Raw genomic sequence first — 25,909 nt, 5'->3', positions numbered from 1 at the left:
TCAAGTCCAATGTCAATCATTTGAGATTTGAGGTCCCAAATTTTAAGCAGTCCAGCTGTAAATCAGTTGTGAGCGCACTGTGACATTTGAACTTACAATGTTTCAGTTCTCTTGTACAAAATGTGCAGCAGGTTTTATTCATCTAATTAGAGAGATGAGCAGGGTGAGTCCTGCTCATAGGTCTGGGTTCCATCCGGCAAAGTTCTCTTTGTCTCTGTCTCTGAGAGCCCACCTATCTCATATGTACTGAGTACTAGTGAGGGAGATGTGCCGCAGTCTGGCTGGGCACAAAATCACGAGCCACTCACAGCCTTGTAGATTCAAACAGCAATTCTTTATTCCCGAACTCACACCGGCCCTCTACTAACACGTTCTGGGTAAAATTCACATTCTGGGCAAAATTCACGTACTCCACCAGGCTCTAATCAGCAGGATACGCCCTATTCCCAGCAGGGTACACCTTAAACCTGGAAGGTGAAAATAAACAAACAGATCTGTTAACCTCCTATAAAAACAATCCTTAACAGCTGTTTACCTAATTTAAATTAGTAAACAAACAGATCTGTTAACCACCTTTAAAAACAGTCCTTAACAGCTGTTTCCCTAATTTAAATTAAACCATTTAAATCATGTGAATAAAAAATAATAATTCAGATCCATTTTTTCATGAGCGCTCCTCATATATGAAATATGGACATACACACACACAGACATACAACACAAAACACAAATGTGCACACAAACGTACAACACATAAGACAATAGTAAAGGCCTTGTAGCTTTACCTAGGTGAAACCTCCATTGCAATGTTTAAAAACTCCACAGTCAAAAAATAAAACTGATCAGAAAAACATTAACCTAGGTTTGTATGAGCTCAAAAATAAAATAGAACTTTATGATGTGGGGAAAATGCAATAATAAAATAGATATTGAAAAAAGCACCCTGGTTAATCACTGTTAATCACTGTCACAGATGTAAGAATAGCCAAGCTGGAGCTTTGGATATCAGCTGTTATGGATTTGAGTCAAATCATCTTCTTTTTGGTCTGTAGAAATTGCTTTAGTTTGTCTCTCTGGAATCCAAATCGGCTGCTGTTCTCCTTATGGAAAAACACAAACAGAACCTTGACTCCAGACAATCACTGGGTCAGAACCTTTCCATTGTCCTGTTAGAATATCCTTCCAAAGTACCTTGGGCTTATGTACATTTTTTGGATACATATGTCTTTCCGTAGCACTAAGTCCTGATGAATCCAATTTAAAAAGTTTAGTGTAAAAAGCGTTATTTTAAGTTTATCTTTGGGGGATATATACCCCTTTCCAATTCCCTCTTTTTGCTTTAATAAGTACATTTTAATAGTTTGATGAGCTCTTTCAACTATGCCTTGTCCCTGTGGATTGTATGGGATTCCTGTTATATGAGTAATGCCAAATGATGAGCAAAATTGTTCAAAAGAGGTAGAAGCATAACCAGTACAATTATCTATTTTTAACTGTTTTGGAACACCCACAGTGGCAACATTTTGTAAGCAATGAGCTATAACATCTTTAGTTTTTTTCTCCAGCATGAAGGGAGCCCATCAAAAATCCAGAAGAGGTATCAACTGTAACATGTAAATATTTTAATTTTCCAAATTCTGGCAAGTGTGTGACGTCCATCTGCCAAATATGGTTAGGTATCAGTCCTCTAGGATTGACTCCAAGATTAACTTGTGGTAAAAAGGTCACACAATTTTGACATTTTTTTTTATTATGTGTCTGGCTTGTTCCTTAGTTATTTTAAAATGCTTTTGTAAAGTATTAGCATTAACATGAAACCTTTTATGAAAATTTGTAGCTTCTTCTAGTGTAGAGAAAATATGTATGTCATGTGTAGTTTTATCTGCTAAATCATTGCCCAAACTAAGGGCTCCAGGCAATCCTGTATGTGCCCTGATATGTCCTATAAAGAATGGATCTTTTCTGTCCCAGATTAGACTTTGTATAGTGGAAAACAAAGAGAAAACAGTAGAGGAAGGGGAAATCCTACCAGCATCTTCAAGGGATACAATAGCATTAACTATATATTGACTATCAGAAAATAAATTAAATACAGAATCTTTGAACATCACAAAAGCTTGTAAAACTGCATTAAGCTCTACCTTTTGAGCTGATTGTTTGGGTACTAAAAAATGTAAAAGTTTAATCAGGGGTAACTACTGCTGCTGTACCATTATTAGACCCATCAGTGAATATATTTGGAACATTCACGATAGGTGTTTTTCTTGTCATTTTAGGAAAAACTACAGGATGCTTAGACCAAAAAGACAACAAAGGATTAGATGGTAAATGATTATCAATGAAACATTAGATTTACACATGATTATTGCCCAAGTATTTAACTCATTAGCTAACTCATCAATTTGATCCATAGTATATGGAGTAATAATTTTATTGGGAGAAATTCCAAACACTCCCTTTGCTGCTCTTATTCCTTTGAGTATTAATTGTCCTACAGCCTCAGGATATCTAGTAAGAATAGTGTTAGGAGAATTAGATAAATGTATCCACAATAATGGGCCTTCTTGCCAAAATACTCTTGTAGGAATATTTTTTGTTGGTAGTACAATAAATAATAAAGGCAAACTTATATTAATTCTATCCAAATGCATATTTTCCATATATGTTTCAATAATTTTTACTGCCTTTCTAGCTTTTGGAGTTAACATGTGGGGTGAATTTGGATCTGATGGACCTTTTAGAATATCAAATAAAGGTCCCAACTCTCCTGTTGGTATGCCTAGATAAGGCCTTATCCAATTTATGTCTCCCAATAACTTTTGAAAGTCGTTAAGTGATTTGAGTTGATCTACTCGTATTTGAATTTTTGGTGGACGGACCATGGTTGAGGATAATAGAACTCCTAAATAATTAATTGGAAAATTTAATTGTACTTTATCTATTCCTATCTCTAGATTATAATTTTTTAATAAGTTTGTAAGTGTGGCATAACATTCCAGCAATATGTTTTTATCTTTATGTGCTAATAATACATCATCCATATAGTGAAATATTTGTAGTTCAGGATTTTGATTTCTAAGTGGCTGGATTGCTTTGTTAACATAGATTTGACACATAGTTGGACTGTTAGCCATCCCTTGAGGGAGTACTTTCCATTCATATCTCTAATCAGGACCTTCATGATTTAGTGCAGGGATAGTAAATGCAAAACGTGGACTATCCTCAGGATGAATTGGAATCGAAAAAGAAAAAAACAATCTTTAATATCTATAGCTAAAACATGCCAGGTTTTTGGTAAAGCAGACATTGAGGAATCCCCGATTGAGCAGGTCCCATAATAACCATCTCATTATTAATGGCTCTTAAATCTTGCAATAATCTCCATTTACCAGATTTCTTTTTGATGACAAAAATGGGAGTATTATGGGGAGATACGGAAGGTTGTATAGGTCCTTCCGCTAATTGTTGTTTGACCAGGTCATGGGCTGCTTGTATCTTTTCTTTAGTCAGGGGCCACTGAGGAACCCACACTGGTCTTTCTGATTTCCAAGTAATTTTTATTGTCTCAGTGGCCCTTTCTGAAAATACAACCCATGTCTGTCTGTTCCTTGATCTATTTGAGCAAAGGAGCATGGAGAGCCTCTTCTGATGAGGTCAACCTCCTGCTTGACCAGAGTGCTGGTGGACATGAGCGGGACCCCATCAGATAGACACTTCCAAACTCAGGCCCTAAGTGGGGGATCTATTAGAAAAACTAAAACAGATGATGAGTGGACAGAGGGGAGCATCATAGTGAGGAGAGCAGGGTTGGGGAGGAGGTAAGGACGGGAGGAAATTCCAGAGACCATACAAAGAACACGCCCCAACTCCCCAACCTGACTCCCAGCTCTGGAGCCCTTGTCTTCTTTTTGCAGTGAACCTGCTGTTGCTTGCTCTCTGTGTCCTGTTCTTCAATTCTATGCTAAACGGAGACAATGAACCCAGCACTCCTAGATGGTAACAGTAGCAGAATTTAATTTTCCTTCTTTAGTGAAGGGTGAGCACATCACTGGGGCTGGTTTATCATAAGCTGGACACGTCCTGGTCTCAGCTGAGCTCCACTGCACTGTCTAGAATTGACCCTGGCTCTCCTTCCAGAACTGGGCTGTCACTGCTCTCAAGGCCACTGTCTTGGGGGTGGTGTACTTCTGTGTAATGGAAGAGAGGGATGGGATATCTGGGGCTCAGGAACAACTGGATCCAGGGTCTGAAAGCCACTCCTTTTCTTTCTTCTCATCTTGTGCTTTTTGCATGTGGCTTCGTTCTCTCTCAGTAGGCCTTTCCTTGCACACAGCTGGGACCATCACGCCTAACAGGTCCCAAGTCTCCAACCTAACAGCTTCTGCCCTGGGGCAGGGCTAGTGGCCACTTTCTTTGCTCAAAGCTCTTTTTTTTTTTTAAAGAGAGAGTGAGGGAGGAGAGAGAGAGAGAATTTTTAATATTTATTTTTTAGTTCTCGGCAGACACAACATCTTTTGTTGGTATGTGGTGCTGAGGATCGAACCCGAGCCGCACGCATGCCAGGCGAGCGCGCTACCACTTGAGCCACATCCCCAGCCCTCAAAGCTCTTCTGTCAGAGCCCCGCTGCTCTACCTGGTGACTGCAGCCACAGGGCAGGGTTCTGGGAGCACGTGGGGACTCCCAGGGAGATGTGTGCATGGGAGGAGGGGCTCAGAGTCAGGGTGGGCACTCTCAGGGGACACTTCTGCTTCAACAGGGCCTCAAGGCCCCGGTCTGCTCACTGGTAATATCAGGCAGGGCTCTCAGTCCGTGCTCTTAACCTTTTATGTTAAAACAATTAAAAATTTTTACGATTAAAAATACATGACAGACTATCAGAAGTCACAGGATGATTTCATTTGGGGGCTGGATACAAGGAGGAAGCACTCAAGTTCCGCTTGCCGAGATGCCTAGGAAAAATATTGCCAGGAATGGGGACAGCCTGTTTGAAGAAACTGTAAGCCCAGCTGAAGGTCAGGAAAGGCATGGCCAGGTTCTACTAGTGGCCTTTGTTGTTTTAAAATTGGCCAAGTAATTCATGTAAAAGATGAACCTTGGAAGACGTTTCGGAGCGTCACCACATACAAAGTATTTCCAACTAATTTCCTGCTCTCCTGATGAAGTAGATAGAAGGAAGGACAGGTAGAGAGGGCCAATGGGAAAGGGAAAGAAACTCTAAACCCAAGCAGCCCCAAGAACACCCACTGTGGTTCCCTGGGCCTGTTTTCCTCCGGACCTAAGTTCTTAAAAAGCCTTTGAATCCCAGCGAGTGAGTCCTGGTGTGGGTGCCCCTGTGCCAGTTCACACGAAGGCTTCCTTTAGACGAGGTGAGGCCCAGGGTGGACGCTGCTGGAGCCTGGGTGAGGCGCAACAGATGCTCTCTGTTGACTGCAGGACGACGACCCTGAAGGACCCAGATCCCCGACCCACCCTGGTCACCCCCAGGCTCTGCTCACATTCCTGCACAGTCCCTCCTCCCTGGGGTGTGTCCTGCTCGGCTCCTCCCCCGAAAACCCCTTTGCTTCCTGCTGTGCACCTCTTCTGATGCACCGCCCGAAATTCCTCTCTGTGGCTAAGTCAGGAGCTCCTGCTCCCTCCGGGGACCTCCTGGGACCCTTTCTGAGCATGCTGCTCTCAGAAGTAGCCACTGCCAGTATTCTAGGGTGGACATTTGTGGTCAACCACCCCCCACCCCATTTTTGAGGATGTGGGGAGTGGAGAGGGACTGTCTGGGGTGAGCCTTAGCAGGTACAAGCCCATCCTGGCGGAGCTGGCCCTCCTCACACAGTGATTACTTCAAGGACAGCAAGTGCAGCGACCCCGTGGCATCTGCAGGAAATTGGTTCCTGGACACACCTCCTCAGGTGCTCAGGTCCTTGGCAGGAAACGGAAACTGCATGTTATCTGCACAGAACCTACACACAGCCATAGCCTTCCATGAGCTTTTTTTTTTTTTTTTTTTTTATATCAAGAATTGAACCCAGAGACACCTAACCACTGAGCCACATCCCCAGCCCTTTTCAATATTTTATTTTGGGACAGGGTCTCCCTAAGTTACTTAGGGCCTTGCTAAGTTGCTCAGCTGGACTTTGAACTCGTGATCCTCCTGCCTCAGCCCCCCTAGCTGCTGGGATTACAGGCTTCTGCTATTGACTTCAGACCCATATGGGTTTTTTTTTTTAGGGGACTAGGAATTGAACCCAGGGGGACTTAAGGACTGAGCCACGTCCCTAGACCTTTTTATTTTTTATTTTGAATCAGGGTCTTGCTAAATTTCCCAGGCTGGGCTTGAGTTGTGATCCTCCTGCCTCTGTCTTGAGTCTGTCAGGTTCGGCTCTACACAAGGCCATCCTTGACCGTCTGCCCTGAGGTCTGCACTAGGAGCCTTGCAGCCGTGAGAGCTGTGAACAGAAACAATGCCTGCAGCCTCGACTTCCCGGCATGGAGAAGGCTGTGGTGGAAGTGTTGGGGTGTTAAGCAGGTAGACAGCCACGCAACGGCTAGGCTATCTCAGAATTGGAGTTTTCTTCAGATTTTACCCTGGAAACCACAAAGTCATCCATGGCATCTGCTGGCTACCTCAGCAGCTGTTTTGGGAACGGCCACTATGGAGTTGTGTCCTTCGTGAGCCCCCTGCCTACCCAAGCACGCTGGAAATACTATTTTTTATTGGAAAAACCATTTTCAGTTAAAGTCTGGGAGGAAAGACCACAATCCATGGGTGGAAGTGAGTCCTCCTTTTGTCATTGTGACCTTCACTCTGAATAGTTCCCTGACTTTTTTGGTGGTGCTGGGGAGGGAACCCAGGGCCCCTTGGGTGCTGGGCAAGCACTCCTCCACTGAGCTGCACTAGCCCTCAGCTCAAACTTCTGGACTCCGCTGAGGAGTCCATGGAAGCACAGCTAACCTGTACTGTTTAATGTGGGGTAGGACAGGCCAGCAGGAGGGAGCAGGTCTCAGGTGGGCTCAGGGAGGGCGTCTTGTCCCACTGTCTCCTCAGTAGAGAAGCACGGGATGAAACTGCCCTAGGTCAGCTGAGGACAGGGATCACATTCTCAGAACTCTGCCCAGCCAGATCTAACCAAGCATAACCCGCGCCACTGAGTTCAGCTACATTGACTATCAGTTACTCTGGTCGATATTTGGATAGTCTTTTGTTGTTTTTAGTAAGTTTCTAATGTAAACTTGAAATTGTAACAATTAATTCATTTTTGGATGTCTTGTTAAACTAGATTTTATTACAGATTTCCTCTGTGAGAAGGATGAGTTTTGGGTTGATTTGCTAGGATGTCAGGATACAGCAAATTAAAGAGCTGGCATAAGGGACTGACAGCCAGGATCGGTCCTCCACAGAGCACCTTGGAAGGCGGCTTGGCTGGTGCCCTACCAAGTAGTTCTTATTTTGTAGTTTCTTCTGTGAATATTCGTTGGCCATAGACTTTCAGTACTGCCCAGAAAATCTAACTTCAACATACGTGCCCTAGGTTTGATAGAAGTTTTTAAAGAGTAAGATAAATGTGTACCCATATACTAATATTAACTTTCTCAAACTAGATCTGTGTGCAATGTTTATATTAATTGCTTTAATATGCTTATCTTTTAAAATTTTTTTTAGTTCTAGATGGACACAATATCTTTATTTTTTATTTATTTATTTTTATGTGATGCTGAGGATCGAATCCAGGGCCTCACACATGCAAGGCATGCGTGAGCTTCAACCTCAGCCCAATTTGCTCATCTCTCTATAAAACTGTGTCATCTTTGGGCTGGGGATGTGGCTCAAGCAGTAGCGCGCTCGCCTGGCATGCGTGCGGCCTGGGTTTGATCCTCAGCACCACATACCAACAAAGATGTTGTGTCTGCCGAGAACTAAAATATAAATATTAAAAATTCTCTCTCACTCTCTCTTAAAAAAAATCGTGTCATTTTTAAGAATTGGTAGCTTAAAACACAGAATGAAAAACAAAATTGTTTTGGCAAAAACAACAAAAAACGCTTTGGCCAACAACAATGTGGTCAGGCGGCCCACCAGTTTTCTCCCATGGTTCCTGCTTTGGCTGAGTGGGCACTGGATTGCTCGCTAACATCAACTCTCCGTCTCCCACACTGGGTAGCCACGAGATTTGCCCAGCTCCTAAAGGCCATCTGTAGGAGGATGAGTCTCTGAGTGACTCTGGTGACACAGTCCTTTTCATCTTGCTTGCAATTCTTGGGTAGAACTTACAGAGAATGCGGTGTCCTGATATCAGCAAGAGCTGTCTGCAACAGTCCAGGCTTTGTCCTTGGTCCTCCTAGTACAGGACATCCTGCAAAGCCTTGGCCCTGTAACATCTGGTACATAGTCGCTGCTGGTAAGCTCTCGGGGTCCTTCAGCTGCAGTGGAAAAGTGACGTACACAGACGGGGCTTCATCTGTATTGAGCCTTAGGAGACTGGCTGGACAGCCCTCCCAGGTGTCTGTTGGTTCCTGCCACCGTGATTGACAAAGCAGCTTTGCCTGACTCGTTTAAGTGTCCTGCCTCACAGGATCAGACTCAAGAATGCAAATGGTAAAGGTCTGGCTGTGGTGGGATCTGTAGTGAGTCCCTTCAAAGTCAAGACGGCCTGCTGACCTCAGACAGCTGGGCTTGTACACGGCATCCTCTCTGACCCAGGACCCATGGCCCACTTAGGAACATGAGCAGAAACTGGTAAGGTTTTTAGAGTCCTCCCCTGGGACTGGCACTTGGTGCAGGGTGCTCCCTTCCAGGGATTGACACTAGTGCACAGTATTTCTGCTTACTAGCAGACCAAGCCAGTGTGGCATTTTCTTGGCCACAGGTTGCTCAGAGGCATCCCGTGAGCTCAGGAGCCAACAGAGGCATCCTGTAACCTCAAGGGCACAGACTGCACAGAAAGAAAGAAATGGCCCCTGGATCACTATAGAGCTGCTTTACTGGCCCTTCTCCAAAAACTGAGTTACCTTTGGACTTTTCCAATCATATAACCAATAAATTCCCTTTATAGTGTAAGCCATTCTGAACTGGACTTTGTCTTTCTTGCAATGAACAACACCCTACCTTGTGCAGAATTTCACGCCAGAAAGTGGGATGTTGCCCATAACTAACCCTATAATATATATAGAAGTGATTGGATGGAGTTGGAGGAGGGGGCAGTGAGAGGGAATTGAGGACTGTCTCCTACTGTCTCTTGAGGTAAGGAATGAGGACCTTTGCCATTTATTATGAATTGTGGCCCCCCAAAGATACCATATCCTAATCCTGGAGCCCGTTAATGTTGCTTTAAATGGCCAGCAGGAAGCTTGTGAATGTGATGAAGTAGGAACCTGGCTTGTCCCAGGGGTCTGGTCCTGGCCCAGGGGTCTCTCTCTTTTTTATTAATTAAAAAAATTTTTTTAGTTGTAGATGGACACAATACCTTTATTTTAAAATTTAGTTTTATGTGGCACTGAGGATCAAACCCAGTGCCTCACATGTGCCAGGCAAGCACTCTACCGCTGGTCCACAACCGCAGCCCCAAGGTGTCCTTTAAAGGGAGACCCAGAGGAGTCAGGTGTTGAGATCCACAGCCGAAGTGGCCCTAGCAAACTTCCAGCTGATTGGCTCCTCTGCAGTGATGCTCATTGGGCTGTTTCCCCACCCTTTCAGACCAAGGAGCTGCTCATTGGGGGACTTTTTTGGCTCCACCCACATGACCCAGCCAATCAGCCTCAAGAGCAGGAGGAGTGGGGGGGTGGGTAGAGAGGCTTGTGGGAAGCCGGTGGTGGCAGCTGGGCTCTGAGGGAATTCCTGAAGAGCTGTGTGATGCGGGGTGTGTGTGTGTGTATGTGTGTGTTCTAAAAATAAAGTTCGTTTCTGCTTGATAAGTGGCTTGTGAATTGTGCCCAGCCAGACTGCAGCAGTCAGGAGAGAAGATACTGTGTTGATGGTGGAGAATGGGGGACATTCTCTCAGAACAGAGGAAGGAGAAAAAAAATGCACGAGCAAAGGAAGCCAGAAAGACAGACTGTCCGTCGGAACCTCCAGAAGGACCCAGCCTTGCAGTCCTTGGCCTCGGCCCTGTGAGCTCACCCCAAAAGTGAGAGAGAATAAACATGGGCAGCCCTTGTCTCCAGCTCTCTGGTGACTGGATGATGATCACAGGAAGCACAGCAGGTGTCACTGGACCTGTTCACCCCAAGTGCAAGATAAATTCCCAAGGGCACTGCAGCTCCAGGAAACCTAGCAGGGAGAATGTGCCCCTTGGGAGGTGCTGGCCGGCTCCAAAGGCCCTCAGAGATGTGCCCTGAGCCGAAACGGCCTATCTGAGGGCAGAGAAAGCAGAATGCAGCTTTGCTGAAAGAGGTTTTTTCCTGCCCCTCCAAGGTGCTTGACACATGTAAATAAAGCATATAAACAGGTGAAAAAGACACAGACCCCCAGATCCTTCTCAGGACTGTTGTTCACCCAGGAAAGACACTGGTCATGGAAGACTAGAAGCCACCTAGCCCACAGGGACTTTGGGATTGGGATCCTTTCTCCACCCTGATTTTGGCTTGTGGGGAAAGCAACAGCAGAGAGTCGAGTGGTAAGGAAGAAAGCATGCTGAACACAAAGGTCCTTACAGCCCACCCAGGAGCTTGACTTTCCCCAGAAGGCAATGGGAACCCCTGGAGGGTCTCAGATGGGATACTAATGTCACATTATGATCAGATCCAAATGCCACGGCAGAGTTGTGGAGGATGGTCGGGCAGAGGTGAGAAAATGAGCTGGGTGGTTCTGTTCATTGAATTTCAGGTAATTCTCAGAGTCCTGACCAGCGGCTCTGGCTTCTCCTACTTGTGAGAGTCACTTTGGTGACTTCCCCAGCCAACCCCATCCTCTCTTCTGCAAACAGCGATCAGCTGTCTAGACTCTGTCCAGTCACTGTTGTCTGCCTTTGCCTTTTCCTGCAGTTTGCAGTAGCTCCTTGTACTGTGCAAAGAGCTCAATAATTACATTTTTATGTGCTATGAAAATCTTATACATAGAAAAGTCATAAAACTACCATACACACCTGAACACATTCTATCTGCCTTAAGAAATAAGGCACAATGGTGCAACTAACCCTCCTGTGAGCTCCATTCTGATCATTCCCGAAACACCCAGAGGCAACTACTCTTCTGCATTTAGCTCTTAACATTCTCATGCTTTGGAAAATTTGTTATTTATAGATTAAAAAAACAATAGTACTGGGGGCTGGAGTTGTGGCTCAGTGGTACAGCACTTGCCTGGCATGTGTGAGGCCCTGATTTTGATCCTTCGCACCGTTAAAAATCCATTGACAACTAAAAATTAACAAGAGAATTAGCTGGTATTATATCATATGCATTCGTAAGAAACTTTTCTCAATAGTTTGTGAAATTAACACAGATGTATGCAAAATCAATTTATTCTTTTTACCACCATATGGTATTCTATTGGATAACGGCAATTTGTCAATTCTCTTGTAGATCACACTTTGAATGCTTTTCCCTCTAATCCCTCACGATCACTAAAAGCAATGGCACAACAAATATTCTTGTCTGCACATCTGGCAAGTTGCTCCATGGCAAATACCCAATGGGAATTGCTGGGTATCTTTACTAGAAATTTCTAAATGGTCACTCAATGATATCAAACCATTTATACCTCTTCTAGCAAGGCATGAAAGCTCTTTTCACAAAACCCATGGGATCATCATTTTTTTTTTTTGGGGGGGTACTGGGGATTGAACTTGGGGGCTCTCAATTACTTACTGAGCCACATCCCCAGCCCTATTTTGTATTTTATTTAGACACAGGGTTTCCCTGAGTTGCTTAGTGCTTTGTTTTTGCTGAGGCTGGTTTTGAATTCTCCACCCTCCTGCCTCAGTCTCCTGAGCTGCTGAGATTACAGGCGTGTGCCACTGCACCCAGCTTGTTCTCATTGACATTGATAGATTTTAAATTTTTGCCAGTTTGTTAAGTGTGAAATGGTACATTAGTTTGTATTTGTCTTAAATAGTAGCAATTATAAGCCTAGTAAGTTTGTTGTACAAAAATTACTTCCCACACCTGTAGTTCTAGCTACTTGGAAGGTTGAGCTGAGAGGATCATTTGAACCCAGAAATTTGAAATCAGCTGGGATATTTCTTAGATCTCGTCTTAAAGAGAGAGCTGGGGATATAGTTCAGTGGTAGAGCACTTGCCTCGTGTGCATGAGGCCCTGGGTTCCATCCCCAACACTGTGCACCTATATGCACTTCCAATTAGCATTTCCCCATGTGTTCCTTAAAAAAGAAAAATGAATAAAAAGGGTTCTGCTCATTTTGTAGCTCTGGGATTTGGGGATGTGTCCTGTTTGATATCTTCATAGGTCCTATTCCTAGATTCCACATCTGTTATCACTTTGGCTTTCAAACCTGGCCTTCTACCAGGCTCCGCTTTTGGATTTCATCTGTCCCCTTTGCTTAGATCCATCTCTGGAAATGAACTATCCTGGCTTTGTCTTTGTGACTGTGATGACCTTGACCTGTTTGATTACCAGTCTTCTCACTCTGCTCTGGCGTCCCCTCTAAGCCCCTGCTTAATTTTTGGCCAAATTGTGTTCTCTAATCTAGTGCATGGCTGAGATTTAATATCTATGACCCAAATCCAGCATGTCTAAAACCAATCATAAATTTATGCTGCAAACTGGCTCACTCCCTCTTCACACTTTTTGGGGGCACTAGTAATTTTTTGCTTAGCCAGTCTAGAAGCCTTCAAGTCAATGTTTTACTACTTCTTCCAAGACAGCAGTTAGGACGCCTACAGTAAACTATGGGGAAGGACTGCATCTGATTAGTCACTGTCAATTTTTTTGGGCAAACTTAGTTTTCCTTTCCTTTCTGCTTTCATCATTTTAATTTCTGTCCTTACTGATTTTTTTTTCTTTTTTGCAATACCAAGAATTGAACCTAGGAATGTTCTTCCTCTAAATTATATCCTAGCCCTCTTAAAAATTTTTGAGACAGGGTCTTGCTAATTTGCCCAGATGGGCCTCAAACTTGCGATCCTTGTCTCAGCCTCCCTAGTAGCTGGAATGACAGACATGCATCACTTTGCCCAACTCCATTCACTAATTCTTGCAATAAGTCAGACTGAGCTGTAAAGAACAGGTATTTGGAGTTCATCTCTGGGGCTGTCCTGAATTCCACTAGCAGAGGCTGTAAGTGAAGGGTCCTTTAGAAGTCATCATTTTACAGATCTCTGGAAATTCCTTGAGGTTGTGTAGAGACATTAAGCCCAGGAGAGCTCTTATAGCTATGCCACAAAGGATCCCTGAGCACCTAGTAGTTGTTTGAAAGGGGTCACCAAGGATCCGTTGAGATTGCTGGGTGGAGATTCCTGGGAGTTTCTATCACCATGGCAAAAGGGGATACCTTGAGTTCCTGCGATTGTCATCCATTTTTCAAGCATTTATGGAAGGCCTCCTGTGTGAGGTGTTGAGGCTGTTGCTGTGGATAAGGCACAGGCCATACTTGGCAATATCCTACAAGCTAAAAGTGGACATAGACATAGTAAAAATGTGGTCAGGTAGATGTTGCAGGGCATGCAGAATTGTAGAAGGATTTGCTATTAGCAACTATAAAAGTTGAGTGTTATGAGAGTTAATAGAGCCTTTCAGGCTGCTGTGTACTCCTGAGGACATGGTTGGAATGATTGAGATTATGCATATAAAGTACCTTAGTGGGACACCTAGCATGGAACAAGTACTAAATTGATTATACTCATCAGTATATGAAGAGGCATGGAAAAAAAATTTTTTTTTTTTTGGCACCAGAAACTGAACTCAGAGGCACTTAACCACTGTACCAAATCCCTAGCCCTTTCTACTTTTTTATTTTGTGACAGGATCTCACTAAGTAGGGCCTCCAGAAGTTGCTGAGGCAGGTTTTGACCTTGAGATCCTCCTGCCTCAGCCTCTCTAGCTTTCATTAATCAGAAAATATAATCAGGAGTTGAGGGTGTAGTTCAATGGTATTGTTTTTTTCCTACCAAGCAGCTGGCCTGAAAAGAATACAATGTAATTAGTTTCGAAATAAAACTGATGGTGTTTCCAGAAGCTCCTAAATGTTGTACTAAAACTCATCTATATGGGAAAACAAACAATAAGCAAAACTTCAGCCTGCAATGCTAGTCTCCCCCACCCCCAACTTTGGTTTAAGGCCACATAAACATAATGCAAAGCCATACGCAATTTCAACTTTTCTGGTAGTGACATTAAAAAAAAAAAAAGTATGCATGACTGTAATCCTACCGAGACTGTGTCAAAATAAAAATAAAGATGCAACACGTTCACTTGATGAGATGCTTTGACCATATCCCGTGTGGCTTTGAAACACTTTTTTTTTTCTTTTACCCTATCTTCTTTTCCTTAAACTTCTTCCCCCACCCCATCTTCTCCTTCCTGATCTCTCCTCCCTAGTCTCATTTTCTCTGAATCACCTCTATAAAAGTCCCCTGGTTCCTGCAGATAGGCAGAATCATAGCCTTTGAAATCAGGAATCTTCATGTGTTTCTCTTTTTTCTCAAAACTGTGTCCTCCTTATTGGATTGGCATCCAGGAAAATGTCCAAGCTTTTGGCAACAAAGAGATCTCAGGACGAGCTCAGTGGTAGCGCGTTCCTAGGTACAATCTTCAGGGAAAAAAAAAAAAACCCAAAATGATTTTAACAACACATCCTATCGCCTGCAATACATCCAAATATTATCATTCAACATGCAATCAACGTAAAAGTTATTATTTTTACACCAAGCCACTGGAGTCCCGTATGCATTTCACCCCAAAGAGCACCGGCCACATTCCAAGCAGCGTGTGTCCAAGTGGTCGAGCGCCGGCCAGGCCAACGCTTCAAGCTCCGTCGGTGCTCAAACTTCACCTGACGCCTGGCCCGCGGCCTGGGACTCGCTCCACGTCACTTCGTGGTTGTGTCGCCCGCCCCGCCGCATGGTACACGTGCTCGTCCTCAGTATTCACTGCAGCCCACTCGTGTCCGGCGAAGCGGTGCGGGGCACACCTTCTGCGGGGTCTGCTTCCCAAGCGACAAACCGGCTCCAGGTCCAGAACCGGGCCTTGCCGCTTTGGTCTACGGTCAGTCTCTGGAAGGCGCTCAATAAGCGAACCGGCGACGGACACCCGGCCGACTTGGCTGTGGTAATGCTGCGCTCCGGCCTCCGGGCCGGAGCCTCCACAAAGACAGCCAAGTCACCGTCACCTCCGCCTCCGCCTCCGCCTCCGCGCCAGGAACGCGCTCACCTCCCAGCGTCGCGCTGTAATGACGTCACACGCCGCCGGGACGGAGGCGGGACTTCCGGGCGCGCGGATCCACAACTTCCGGAGCGAGGCGGAAGAGCCTCTGGGCTCTACGCTGAGGAGTCCCGGGAGTGCGCTGGGGCCGCCCGGGTTACGGGAAAGGGCTGCGGGAGGCAGGCCGGCCACACTCGGAGTGTTGGGGCAGCGGACGTGAGGGATGAGGAGGGACCATGGCCAGCGACGGGGCCAGGAAGCAGTTCTGGAAGCGCAGCAACAGCAAGGTCCCGGGCAGGTGGGTGTGACAAGGAGGACCGGGTCGGGTCAGGGGTCAGAGGTCAGGTGGCTGAGTTGACCTGCCGGGCTGCGGGTGGAGACGGGGTCTAGGGAGGGGATTCCGTGGGGTCCCGGCGGTGCCAGTGGCCGCCCGGAGAGCGGGCTGGCCAGGAGGGGAGGCGCCGCCGGGGGCTGTCCGAGCGCGGACTCGGAGGCTCCCGGGCAGCCGGGCCGGGCGTTGGGCCGGCGCGAAGGGCCTCCCGCTCTGCTGGGCTGCGGCTGTGGCCTGGAGCCTGCAGGAGCGTTGGAGGCGCCCTGAGAATTCCCATCTTCCCACTTTCTGGCCCCCAAACCAACTCCAGAGTTGTGTCAACGAACGCAGGAAGCAAATTACAGTGAAAAAAATTAATACCTGGGTGCACCTTGGAAGTCGTACAGCTTCAAAGTCCTCTGTCGCTGGGCCCTGGGGAAGGAGGGTGCTACCTGGGCCCTGGGGAAGGAGGGTGCTACCTGGGGCCCTGGGGAAGGAGGGTGCTACCTGGGGCCTTGGGGAAGGAGGGTGCTACCTGGGCCCTGGGGATGGAGGGCGCTACCTGGGGCCTTGGGGAAGGAGGGTGCTACCTGGGCCCTGGGGATGGAGGGCGCTACCTGAGGCCCGAGCGTACTACCTGGGGCCCTGGGGAGGGAGGGTGCTACCTGGGGCCCTGGGGAAGGAGGGAGCTACCTGGGAGATACCTCGGGTGAGGTCAGCTATTGGTGGGAACTGGTCGGAGGCGAGTGCTTCAAGATTTCCTGTTTGTTCTATCCCGAGGCGAAAGCCTGCGATCTTGAAAATTAAGAATTGTGATATAAAATAAGTAGAATCCTCATGAGCATGGTGAAGTGATCTGTGCGCCTTTGTTTCACAGTAGACCCCATCGTGTGAGTTTTAGAATCGTAAACTTTGGCACTCACTTCATCCAGTCAGAAAAGCTTGTTTTTCAGCGTCTTGGGGAGTTAGCCAGGAGTTACTGATGACGCAGATACAGTGACTTGAAGGGAGCCATCAAAGGTGGCCAGAGTCCCTGTTTTACTCTGCCAGTGTTAGGCTTGACTGAACAATATGAGTTTTCATCAAACCAATGTTAGGGTCCAAGATAAGGTGAAAATTCTGAAATAGTAGGGTATAGGAGGTCCTAGTGGTGACAGGGAAAAGGATCCCATGGCAGTATAACTTTTATATGTTGCTTTTAGGGCTTCAGGTTTTGGACCCTTTCATCTAAATTCTAGTTGTTGTTATTATTATTTTTAAAAAATATTTATTTTTTAGTTGTAGTTGGACACAATACCTTTATTTCACTTATTTATTTTTATGTGGTGCTGAGGATCAAACCCAGGGTTTCTCACATGCGAGGCCAGCGCTCTACCACTGAGCCATAACCCCAGCCCCTATTATTATTATTATTAGTGGTGCTGGGGATAGAACCCAAGTCTTCCTGCATGCTAGGCAAGCTCTCTGCTACTGAGCTACATCCAGGGCCCTCTAATTAGTTCTTAACAATCAAAGGACAAGGAAGAATACTAGAGCTGTTGTGTAGTTAAAACAGTGAATAAACCTTTAGATTGAAGGTGGTGTCTCTTGGTAGTTTGTCTTTGTACTGAGTTGAGTGGTGTCTTCTCTAAGTTCATGTCTGTCTGGAACCTGTGAGTGTGAACTTTTTTTGGAAATGGGATCTTTGTAAAATTAACAAGTCTTGGATTTGGATTGGCCCTAATCCTAAAACCAGTGTCCTCATATGAAAATGGAAATTTGAACACAGACTCAGAGACATAAGGAAGATGGCCATGTGAAGATGGACATAGAGGTTGGAGCCACGTGTTTACAAGCCAATGAGAGCCAGGGATGGCTGGCAGCCACCAGAAGCTGGAAGTGCCTGAGAAGGATCCTCCCTTAGAGTTTCTTAGAGAGCATGGCCCTGCTGATACTTCAATTTCACGATTGTGGTCTCCATAACTGATAGTACATGTCTGTTATTTTAAGCCACTATATTTGTGGTGGCAGCCAAAGGAAACTAATATGGCCTCCAGTTTCTTTTGTGAAAGTGGCATTAGCTAGCCTTGGAGTTTGGTGCCATGCTGTGTCTTAGGCCCTTTTGAGAGTAGCTTCCAGGTACAGTTACAGAGATGCAGTGGAGTTTTGAGAGTTGTCAGAGGCTGTTACTGAAGAGGGCAAGGCAAATTCAAGATGTTGGGCCCAGAAGAGAGGCCTCTCCAGCCTCTGGGTTGCTTTCCATTCTGTGGCCCTCACCTGTGACAGAATGGAACTCTCCATGAAGAAGAATTGTTATGGTGTGTTTTTTCTGTCAGTAGGTGGTGGTCACTGCCCACACTCTGGGTCTTCACTTATGCCAGTGCCATTCTAGCAGAGCTGCTAACCAGGCTTCTGTGGCTTTGCCAGTGGTTCCCATGATAATGAACCTCCAACAGGGAAACCCAGGAGGGAGACTACACCTCCCTTAGTATACCTGACTGTGGAGGGACCTGTACAGCACAGCCCTTAAAGATGCCATGACATGTGGCTGATGTTTATCAAGCACTCAGGTTGACTGGTCCTGTTCTTGGTGTTTCATAAGTGTTATGTTTACCGTTATTTTGTAGTTTGTAAAACACATGCTTTGTCCTCTAGGCAACACTCACTGAGGCAGACTGGGTTAAAACCCATTGGTCAATTCTCTTGCAATGTCATGCCACAGGTGGATGTTTTTGCATGACATCTAAGGCCCTTTATAACCTCATCACTACTCAAAATGTTTAGCCATATCTGCCACCCAGCCTTTCTTTGAACTTTGCTCTCAGCAGTGCTAATGGGCTTCTGGATTCTTCTTTGTTCCATGCTGTTTATTCCCTCTCGCTTTTGAGCTCTTGTGGTCTACCTGAATGTTCCTTCCCTCCCTTTGCTGGGCTTTCTTTTCTTACTTTTCAGAATTCACCTGCAGCATGCCTCTTTTTAAACCTTTGCCTGTAGATGTGCAGCTTGAACTTTGGTATTCTTTTATGAGTTACCTTTTTCACCAGGCAGTGAATTCTGCGAGGTTAGGGAGTGTGCCTCATCTTACATTGTTAGTACTGAGAAATGGTGGTTCATCCAGACTCTTCCATGTTGGTCTGAAGAGGTCAAGGTCATGTGCTGCATGAGAGTTGGTCTTATTGGTAAACCCTCTGTTCTGCACACCCCCTTGTGTGCAGAACAGAGGGTTTACCAATAAGATTGTGTAAGGTTGTGTATTTGGGACTTTCTTTTTCACCTTAAATTTCTTTTCATCTTTTTTCTTTAGAAATTGCCTTTCTGGATGAGGCAGCCAAATGTGGTCTGGTAGAAAGACCTCTGAGTAGGAGTTGGGTGGGTTCTAGCCTTCTCTTTCTGTTATCTGTCTGACATTCACCATGTCTTGTCACGCTGAAGCCATTGGTTTCTGCATCCAAAATGTGAGGGGATTGTATTAGACCTGTGTGGCTGTGGTGTCCAGGGGAAGGTTTGTTTGGTCTAGGTGGATTCTCTTTGATTAGAAAAGGAGAGGCCTCTAGGACTAGTTTTGAGAGTTTGATAAGTCATTTATCCAGTGTTTATTTGACCCATGCTTTATGCCTGGACTGGCTCCAGGTGTGATGGTTACATCAGTGAACAAAATAAGATCTGTGTTTTCACGGAGCTCAACGATGTGGAAGAGCAGAGGATCAGTAACCACCAAGAGAGAGTTTCACTGTTGGGAGGTGATAACTACTGTCAAAACTTGAGGTGGGAAAGGTGGGTAGGTAGCTCAGAGGCAGGTGCAAGGGGGAGGGTTTCATGGTGATAAGGTGCTTGGGGACCTCCTCACTGAGAAGATGCCTTTTGAGTAAAGATTTGCAGGAGGTGAGGGAAAGCCCCCTGGGCAGCTGAGAGAAGAGCAGTTCAGGCAGAGGGATGAGCAGGCACCAAGGTGCTGACCAGCAGTGGGGCTGGGATACTTGAGGAGAGCAGCAAGTGGCCAGTGTGACTACAGCCAGTCTTGTGGTCAGTGTGAAGGATAGATTGTTATGCATTCATTCTGAGGGGTGAGGGGCCTGTGGAGGCTTGAGCAGAGGTATGGCATGGGCTGCCTTGGTGTAACAGGATTTCTTTGGCTGCTCCATTGAGACTGGAGGTATGAGGGGACCAAGGGCAGAAGCCCTGGGACCAGGTAGGAGGCTCTAGCAAACCTCAGTCTCGGTGGTGGGGAGAGGCAGAGGCATGTGGTCAGAGTCTGGAACTGTGGTCTCTGACTCTCTGAGGCCTGCTCTTTCTTGGGCTGTGGACTCACTTGGCACTCGAAGGCTGTTGCTTTCCACAGTTGCATTTGGAATTCCACCGCAAGGCAAACCCTGCGCGCTGGGTTCAGGAACACAGGCAGCCTTTCAGCGGGGGTGTGGTGTTTGCTGTTTTAGCACAACTCTGCTGACAGGAGCTAGGCTTGAGCCTGGTATGTGTGGCATGACATTTGTAAGGCAATGTGTCAAGAAAGGCCAGCTTGACTACGGCAAGGTCATGGTGCTTGGGACGCAGCTAGAGCAGAGGCAGGTCTGAGTGCCTGGTTCTGTCAGCTTCCAGCTTCTACTGTTGGACCCAGGAGGAATCTGAGCCAATGGGATAGTCAGCTCAGCAGGCCAGCGTCTGTCACCAGCTGAAGGAGAGGTGTTGCTGGGGGATAATGAAGTCATTCAGATGTGGTGAATGCCTCTGAGGTCCCAGCCGCTATGTTGAATGTAGGCAAGCAGACATGGCCAAGGAGGCTAGAGGAGCAGGGGCAGCCAGCACAGAGGTACAAATGCTGGCTGGTGCGCCCTGGGAGGCAGCACTATGGGCACGTTGGCAGAATAACAGGGTCCTGTGTGGATAGAATGGTCGTGTCCTCCCTGAGCACGTCCTGCCTGAGATGAGGTCTGGAAGTGGAGAAGGAGCCAGGCTGCCTGAGAGTCCTCTTGCAGGGAGGAGTGGCTGGGTTCAGGTGCCTGTGGCTGGAGGAGCTCCCACATTCACTGCCAAGCGGGATGTCACCGGTGCAGGTTCTGGGCCAGGGGATAGGTATGTAGTGGAAAGACTCCCAGCCCTCCAAAAGTATCTGCTTCTTCATTCCTGGAACTGTTTTGTTACATGACAGAGGGGAATTGAGGCTGCCAGTCGGTGGAGCCTGACATGAGGGGGTTGTGTGGATTGTTTAGTGGGCCCCATGTAACCACACAGATTCCTAAAAGTGGCCAGAGTGATTCGTGGTGATATGGACTTGGTCCAAAGTTGCTGGCCTTGCATGTGGAGGAGGGGGTCATGAACCAAGGAATGTGAGTGCCTTTAGAAACTGGGAATGGCCTTCCACTGACAGTCAGGAGAATGGGGATCTTAGTCCTGTAACTGTAAGAAACTTAATTCTGCCCACATCCAGAATGAGCAGGAAAGGGCTTCTTCCTTTGAGCTTCCAGGAAGGAAGATACCTGACTGACTCCCAGACTTTAGCTGGTGACATCCCTTTGGACTTCTGACCTCTACAACTTTAAGATAATATGTGTGCACGCCTTGGGGAATGTGCTAAAGGGTATATGAGAGGAAGGAACTGCAGGTTGCCCCCAGCATTTCCCTCGGCAGAATCCTGCTCTTAGACACTCTGCAAAGTGCAGTTGGTCTCAGGTGCAGGAGGTGGTTGGAGGGCAGGGCCCAGGAACCAGGTAGAGGCTCTTGTGAAATGCTTAGCTGCGCCCTGGCACCAGCTCTCTGTCCTGTGTTCTTACAGCTCTTTATGTCCTTGCTTGTGGGTTTGAAGTGGCTGTTTTCTGGGAAGAACCCTCACTCCCGATTTTCCCTGTTTCAAAGCCCAGGAGCCCTGGAGTTTATGTCCTGGCAGGGATTATGTATTGGGCGGGGAGTCGGGGTTTTCCCCTCGTCCCTCTGTGTGATGCAGGCCCTGGGAGCACTGGTGGGTGAGTTGTCACCATGGTCCCATTCCCTTTTACTTGTTTTTCTCTCCAGTAGTCACTTTTCATGTAACTTAATGTCTCTGAGACACTTAAAAAAATTTTTTTTTAGTTATAGATGGACACAATAACTTTATTTATTTTTATTATTATTATTTTTTAATGTGCTGGGGAATGCAGTGCCTCACACATGCTAGGCAAATGCTCTGCCAATGAGCCATAACCCCAGCCCTCTCAGATACATTTTTAAGACAAATTTAAGGTGAATCTTATTTTTCCTCTTACATATTTGTTTAATACAGCAACTCTGTACTCTTGTTAATTTTATTTTTTTGGAACCCAGTGGTGCTTTACCACTGAGTTACACTGAGCACATTTTTTTTTTTTTTCCAAATTTTGAGGCAGGGTCTTGCTAAGTTGCTGAGACGGCCTTGAATATATGATCCTCCTGACTCAACCTCCCCAGCTGCTGGGATTGTAAGTGGGTGTCACCACACTGGGCTCTTGTTAATTTTAAATGCAGACAAGAATGACTTAAAATAATAAATCCTTAATGATTTATTAAATCATGAGAGTGGAAAGTGTGTCTTATACCTGCAAATTGTTAGGGAAAGAGGAGGGCAAGGTGGAAGCAAAGAAGATACAGAGTATGACTTGTTTCTTTTCCTTTTTCCCAGACCACTGTGGTCTAGCCTGGCCCACGTGCATCCAGGATGAGGGCAGTGGAAAGTGGATAGGGCTGTCTTGGCTCTTGTGGGGCCAGAAAGTGACACCCCTCCCCACACTCCGACAGGTTCAGTCTTCTGCTTTCTGGCTTACTTTATATTAGAAATACCTAGGAGCCACAAGAAATCAAATGCGTGCTTGAAGATGGATGGGTAAGGCAAACTTGACTTCTGTCAGAAGGGCTCTAGGAATCTGGCTAGCTTGCTCATGTGGGCGAGCAGTCTACCTAGTTTTATCCCTAAGGCAGTACTGCCTCTTGCCCTGATCCAGAAAAGGAGCTCGGGTTACAGTCTACATGATTGACTGATTTTAAAATTTGGGCCTGGCAAAGGGAAGGGCTGTACTTAAAATGGTTACAGTTGGACCTTGTCAGTTAAGGCTAACACTGTATTCTGAAAATGGAGCAGCACACTTTCTGTTTCTCACACTAGTCAGCATTTATTAGTCAGGATTTGTTAAGTAATTTTTGTCTTCATTTAAAATTAAAGAGCTCAGTCTGGTGATGCCGCTTATAATCCCAGCAACTCGGGAGCTAGAGACAGGAGGAACACAAGTTCAAGACCAGCTTCAGCAATGTGCTGGTCTGCTCTGTGCAGCCCCTTTTGGTGCTGCGGGGGTCCTGGAACAGTTGCTGGTGAGGGGTAGAGGACCTGATCATCACTGTGTTTGGGAGCAGGAATGACCTAGCACAGGGTTCACTCTTGAAGACTCCAGGGAGAGGTCTGTGCAGAGCGGTCCCAGGGCAGGTGCTCTGTGCTGTGCTCATGGTGTGGAGATGGAGCCCAGAAGGACCAGGCTGTGGAAGACACCTCGTTCTTGCCTTGGGCCAGTCTTTATAGCAGCTGCAGTCGGGAAGGGGCTCCCTGTCTTACAGATGAGGAAGCAGACTTGAAAGCTGAATCACTTGTTCAGAGTCATTCAGTTTGGGAGAGAGCCTGGGCTTGAACCTAAGGAATCAGTGTCCACAGTTTGTGCTCTTGATGTCTTAGCACATGCCTATATCTGTGCCCTGCAGCCCTTTTTGCACATCTCTGAGGGGGTCCGAGGGTGAGGAGAACTCCCATAGGACTTGCTGGGCCCACTGTCCTTGGAGCCTGCTGAGCTTAGCCAGAGGCTTGGCTTCTTAGCCAGAGGCCAGGGCCTGGAGACCTCTCTGGGGTTCTTCTGGGGCAAGGTGAGCAGCTGCTTCTAGGTTCAGCCTGGTGCCCTTTGCAGAGAGGAGGTAGAGGTGTCTGAGCCCTGAGGGACTGAGGAGGGAACAGGGGCTGCTGCGTTCTTCCCATTTTGGGGGTGCCCTGCGAAGGGAGACTTTGTTTTGAGTATGCCCAGCCTTCTTGTTCTCTCTTTCTGAAATGTCATTTCCCCTTTCCTGGGGAAATGTGTGGAGTTCCACCCCCAAGTGCTGAGGGTCATGACGAGGCACATAAAATTTGATGTGCTCAGCTGGTTAGAGAAGCTGTGGATTCCCTTACTGCAGTCAGCCAGAGCTGAGGATGCTGTTGGGGCGGGGCCTGGGTGCAAGGCGGGGCCTGGGTGCAAGGCGGGGCCTGGGTGCAAGGCGGGGCCTGGGTGCAAGGCGGGGCCTGGGTGCAAGGCGGGGCCTGGGTGCAAGGCGGGGCCTGGGTGCAGGCGGGGCCTGGGTGCAGGCGGGGCCTGGGTGCAGGCGGGGCCTGGCATTATGGGGGTTCTCTTCCATGACTGCCTGCCTTCCTGCTTGGGCAGCAGTGAGGAAGCTGAGCCTCTGCCCAAGGCCCATGCTCCTTGGAGATTGGGGCTTGCCTATGCTGGTCCGCCTATCTGAGGCAGAGGCCTTTCTGGCTCCCTAGCCCCTAGTGTGCCTGGGCACCTGAAAGCATTTGCTCTGTTCCGCATGTTTCTTCCCAGGTGTTCTTGCTTGACTCAGGGTTTACCCTCCAGGGTTGGATTATAGAGGGATATTTTGGCCTGGCCTCATGTGCTTGAGGATCTTTTTCCTCAAGCACACTGTACCAGATGCCAGACCCGTGGTAGAGCCTCCTCAATGTGCCACCAGCTGCAGTTGCTTCTCCCTGGTGTGCTTTTCTTGCTGCATTGATGGGAAATGGACTTATACCTGGAGAGACAAACATTCTAGACCCTGTCCTCTGGATGAGGGATGAGCCCTCAGCAGAGTGGGTTTGGGCATGGCACAGGTGGAGAGGCAGAGCAAAGGACTAGGTCTTGGAGAGGGGACAAGTCCTTCAGTTCATTGTGCACATCAGAGGCTGCTTGACCCATGGCTTCTGTTGTCTTCACGGAATGTGTTGGCAGGTGGCCAGCCAGAAGGGGATGGGACTCCCTACAGATTGGCCCTGGGGGCAGGAAAAGGGAGCTGCTGCTTTGCTTCTTTCAGAATTGACATGGAATCTGGGAGGAAGAGTGATGAGGAGCATTAACCATAGTTTTGTAGGTTTGGCCATAGTTTCCTCCTCCTGTTGGGACCTCGGGACTTGCTTTTGGGGTGGGGAATAACACGTGCCCCCCTTCTGAGAGTATGTCTGACACTCAGTAAAGATGTTGTGTCCACCAAAAACTACAAAATAAATATTAAAAAATTCTCTCTCTCTCTCTTAAAAAAAATAAAAGAAATGTTGGTGTGGTCCCTGTTTTGTTTTCTTTTTGAATTAATCCCTGTCTTGGTTAATTTTCCATAGCAAACCAGTCACCAGAGCCTTGGTAGTGTTTTGTGTGTCAGCCAGATGGGCTTTCCAAACCCATCATGACCTGGCTCTATTACGACTGATCAAGCACAAAAGCACAGGAACTCTTAAGAGATGTTATCTGGTAGTATTTATTATGAGGGATGTACTGTGTTTTTACAAAAATTTCTTCAAAGAAAAAAAAATCCCTAGTCATTCAAATGTTTACATTGTTTTAAAAAAAAAAAGACTACACCAAACAGTCTCTGGATGCCCTCTGTGCACAGCAGGCCCTGGGGTGTGCAGAGGGGATGGGTCACCTTCCTGAGGAGGCAGAGATGCCAGCTGGGACTTCTGCCCCAGGGGAGTTTGTGGTCAGTATGGCAGTGGGGGGACTGGGAACTCATGGCAGGGTGGGTGGGAAATATTATGAATGAGGTGACATGGTCTTTCCCTTTGGGCCCTTTTATTGGGGGTGGGAATATTGGCTGGGCAGGGCCTTCTTGGCCTTAGAAGGGTGTGAACCCAGGTGAGGTTGTGGAAAAGTCAGTAGCATGTTGCCATAGCTCCCTGAGAATAGGGGAGCCTGGAGTCAGTGACAAGGACAGGCTGTATGGCTGGCAGGCAGGGAGGGGTCAGTTGCTGAGAGTGGTGTGCTTGGGAGTTTAGACAGGAAGCTGTTTTATGTTGCAGCTGGGGAAGATTCTGAGCAGGGACAGTCTGATTAGACCTCTTACTTCCATCTCTTATGCTCTTGCTGTGTACCAGACCAGGCTCACTCAGTCAAGGGGACAGGCCAGACTCATGTGGCCTAGGGAGGACAAGGCCAAACTGGGATCCAGGATGAGAGCCATGGTATTCTAGATTGACTGTGTGTCCTACAGTGAAGATGGTGATGTGACTGGGCTGGGTGTGTGCACATCACCTAGAGAAGGACAGCAGAGCATGTGCAGGCCTGGCAGGGAACCTGAGAAGTTTTGA

At 47.0% G+C, this 25,909-nt stretch overlaps 1 protein-coding gene and 1 long non-coding RNA gene across 2 annotated transcripts in view; one reads left to right on the top strand and one right to left on the bottom strand.

Moving 5' to 3' along the window:
* Positions 1-11,432: 11,432 nt before the first annotated feature.
* LOC120887198 (uncharacterized) lies at positions 11,433-15,333 on the bottom strand. Its single transcript, XR_005730284.2, has 2 exons — positions 14,809-15,333; positions 11,433-14,694 (listed from the first exon to the last, which is right to left on the bottom strand). It is a non-coding gene; the product is annotated as an uncharacterized LOC120887198 (long non-coding RNA).
* A 43-nt stretch (positions 15,334-15,376) lies between these two features.
* Positions 15,377-25,909, top strand: part of Tbc1d22a (TBC1 domain family member 22A) — a 327,374-nt gene continuing 316,841 nt past the window's right edge. Inside the window, exon 1 of the mRNA XM_005335015.5 lies at positions 15,377-15,603. Within this exon, the coding sequence (XP_005335072.1) occupies positions 15,542-15,603 (62 nt within the window). The 5' untranslated portion in view covers positions 15,377-15,541. The remainder of the gene's footprint in view (positions 15,604-25,909) is intronic.

This window comes from Ictidomys tridecemlineatus, chromosome 6 (assembly GCF_052094955.1).
Source record: "Ictidomys tridecemlineatus isolate mIctTri1 chromosome 6, mIctTri1.hap1, whole genome shotgun sequence".
Lineage (NCBI taxonomy): Eukaryota > Metazoa > Chordata > Mammalia > Rodentia > Sciuridae > Ictidomys > Ictidomys tridecemlineatus.
This window is presented reverse-complemented; position numbering and strand designations above follow the sequence as displayed.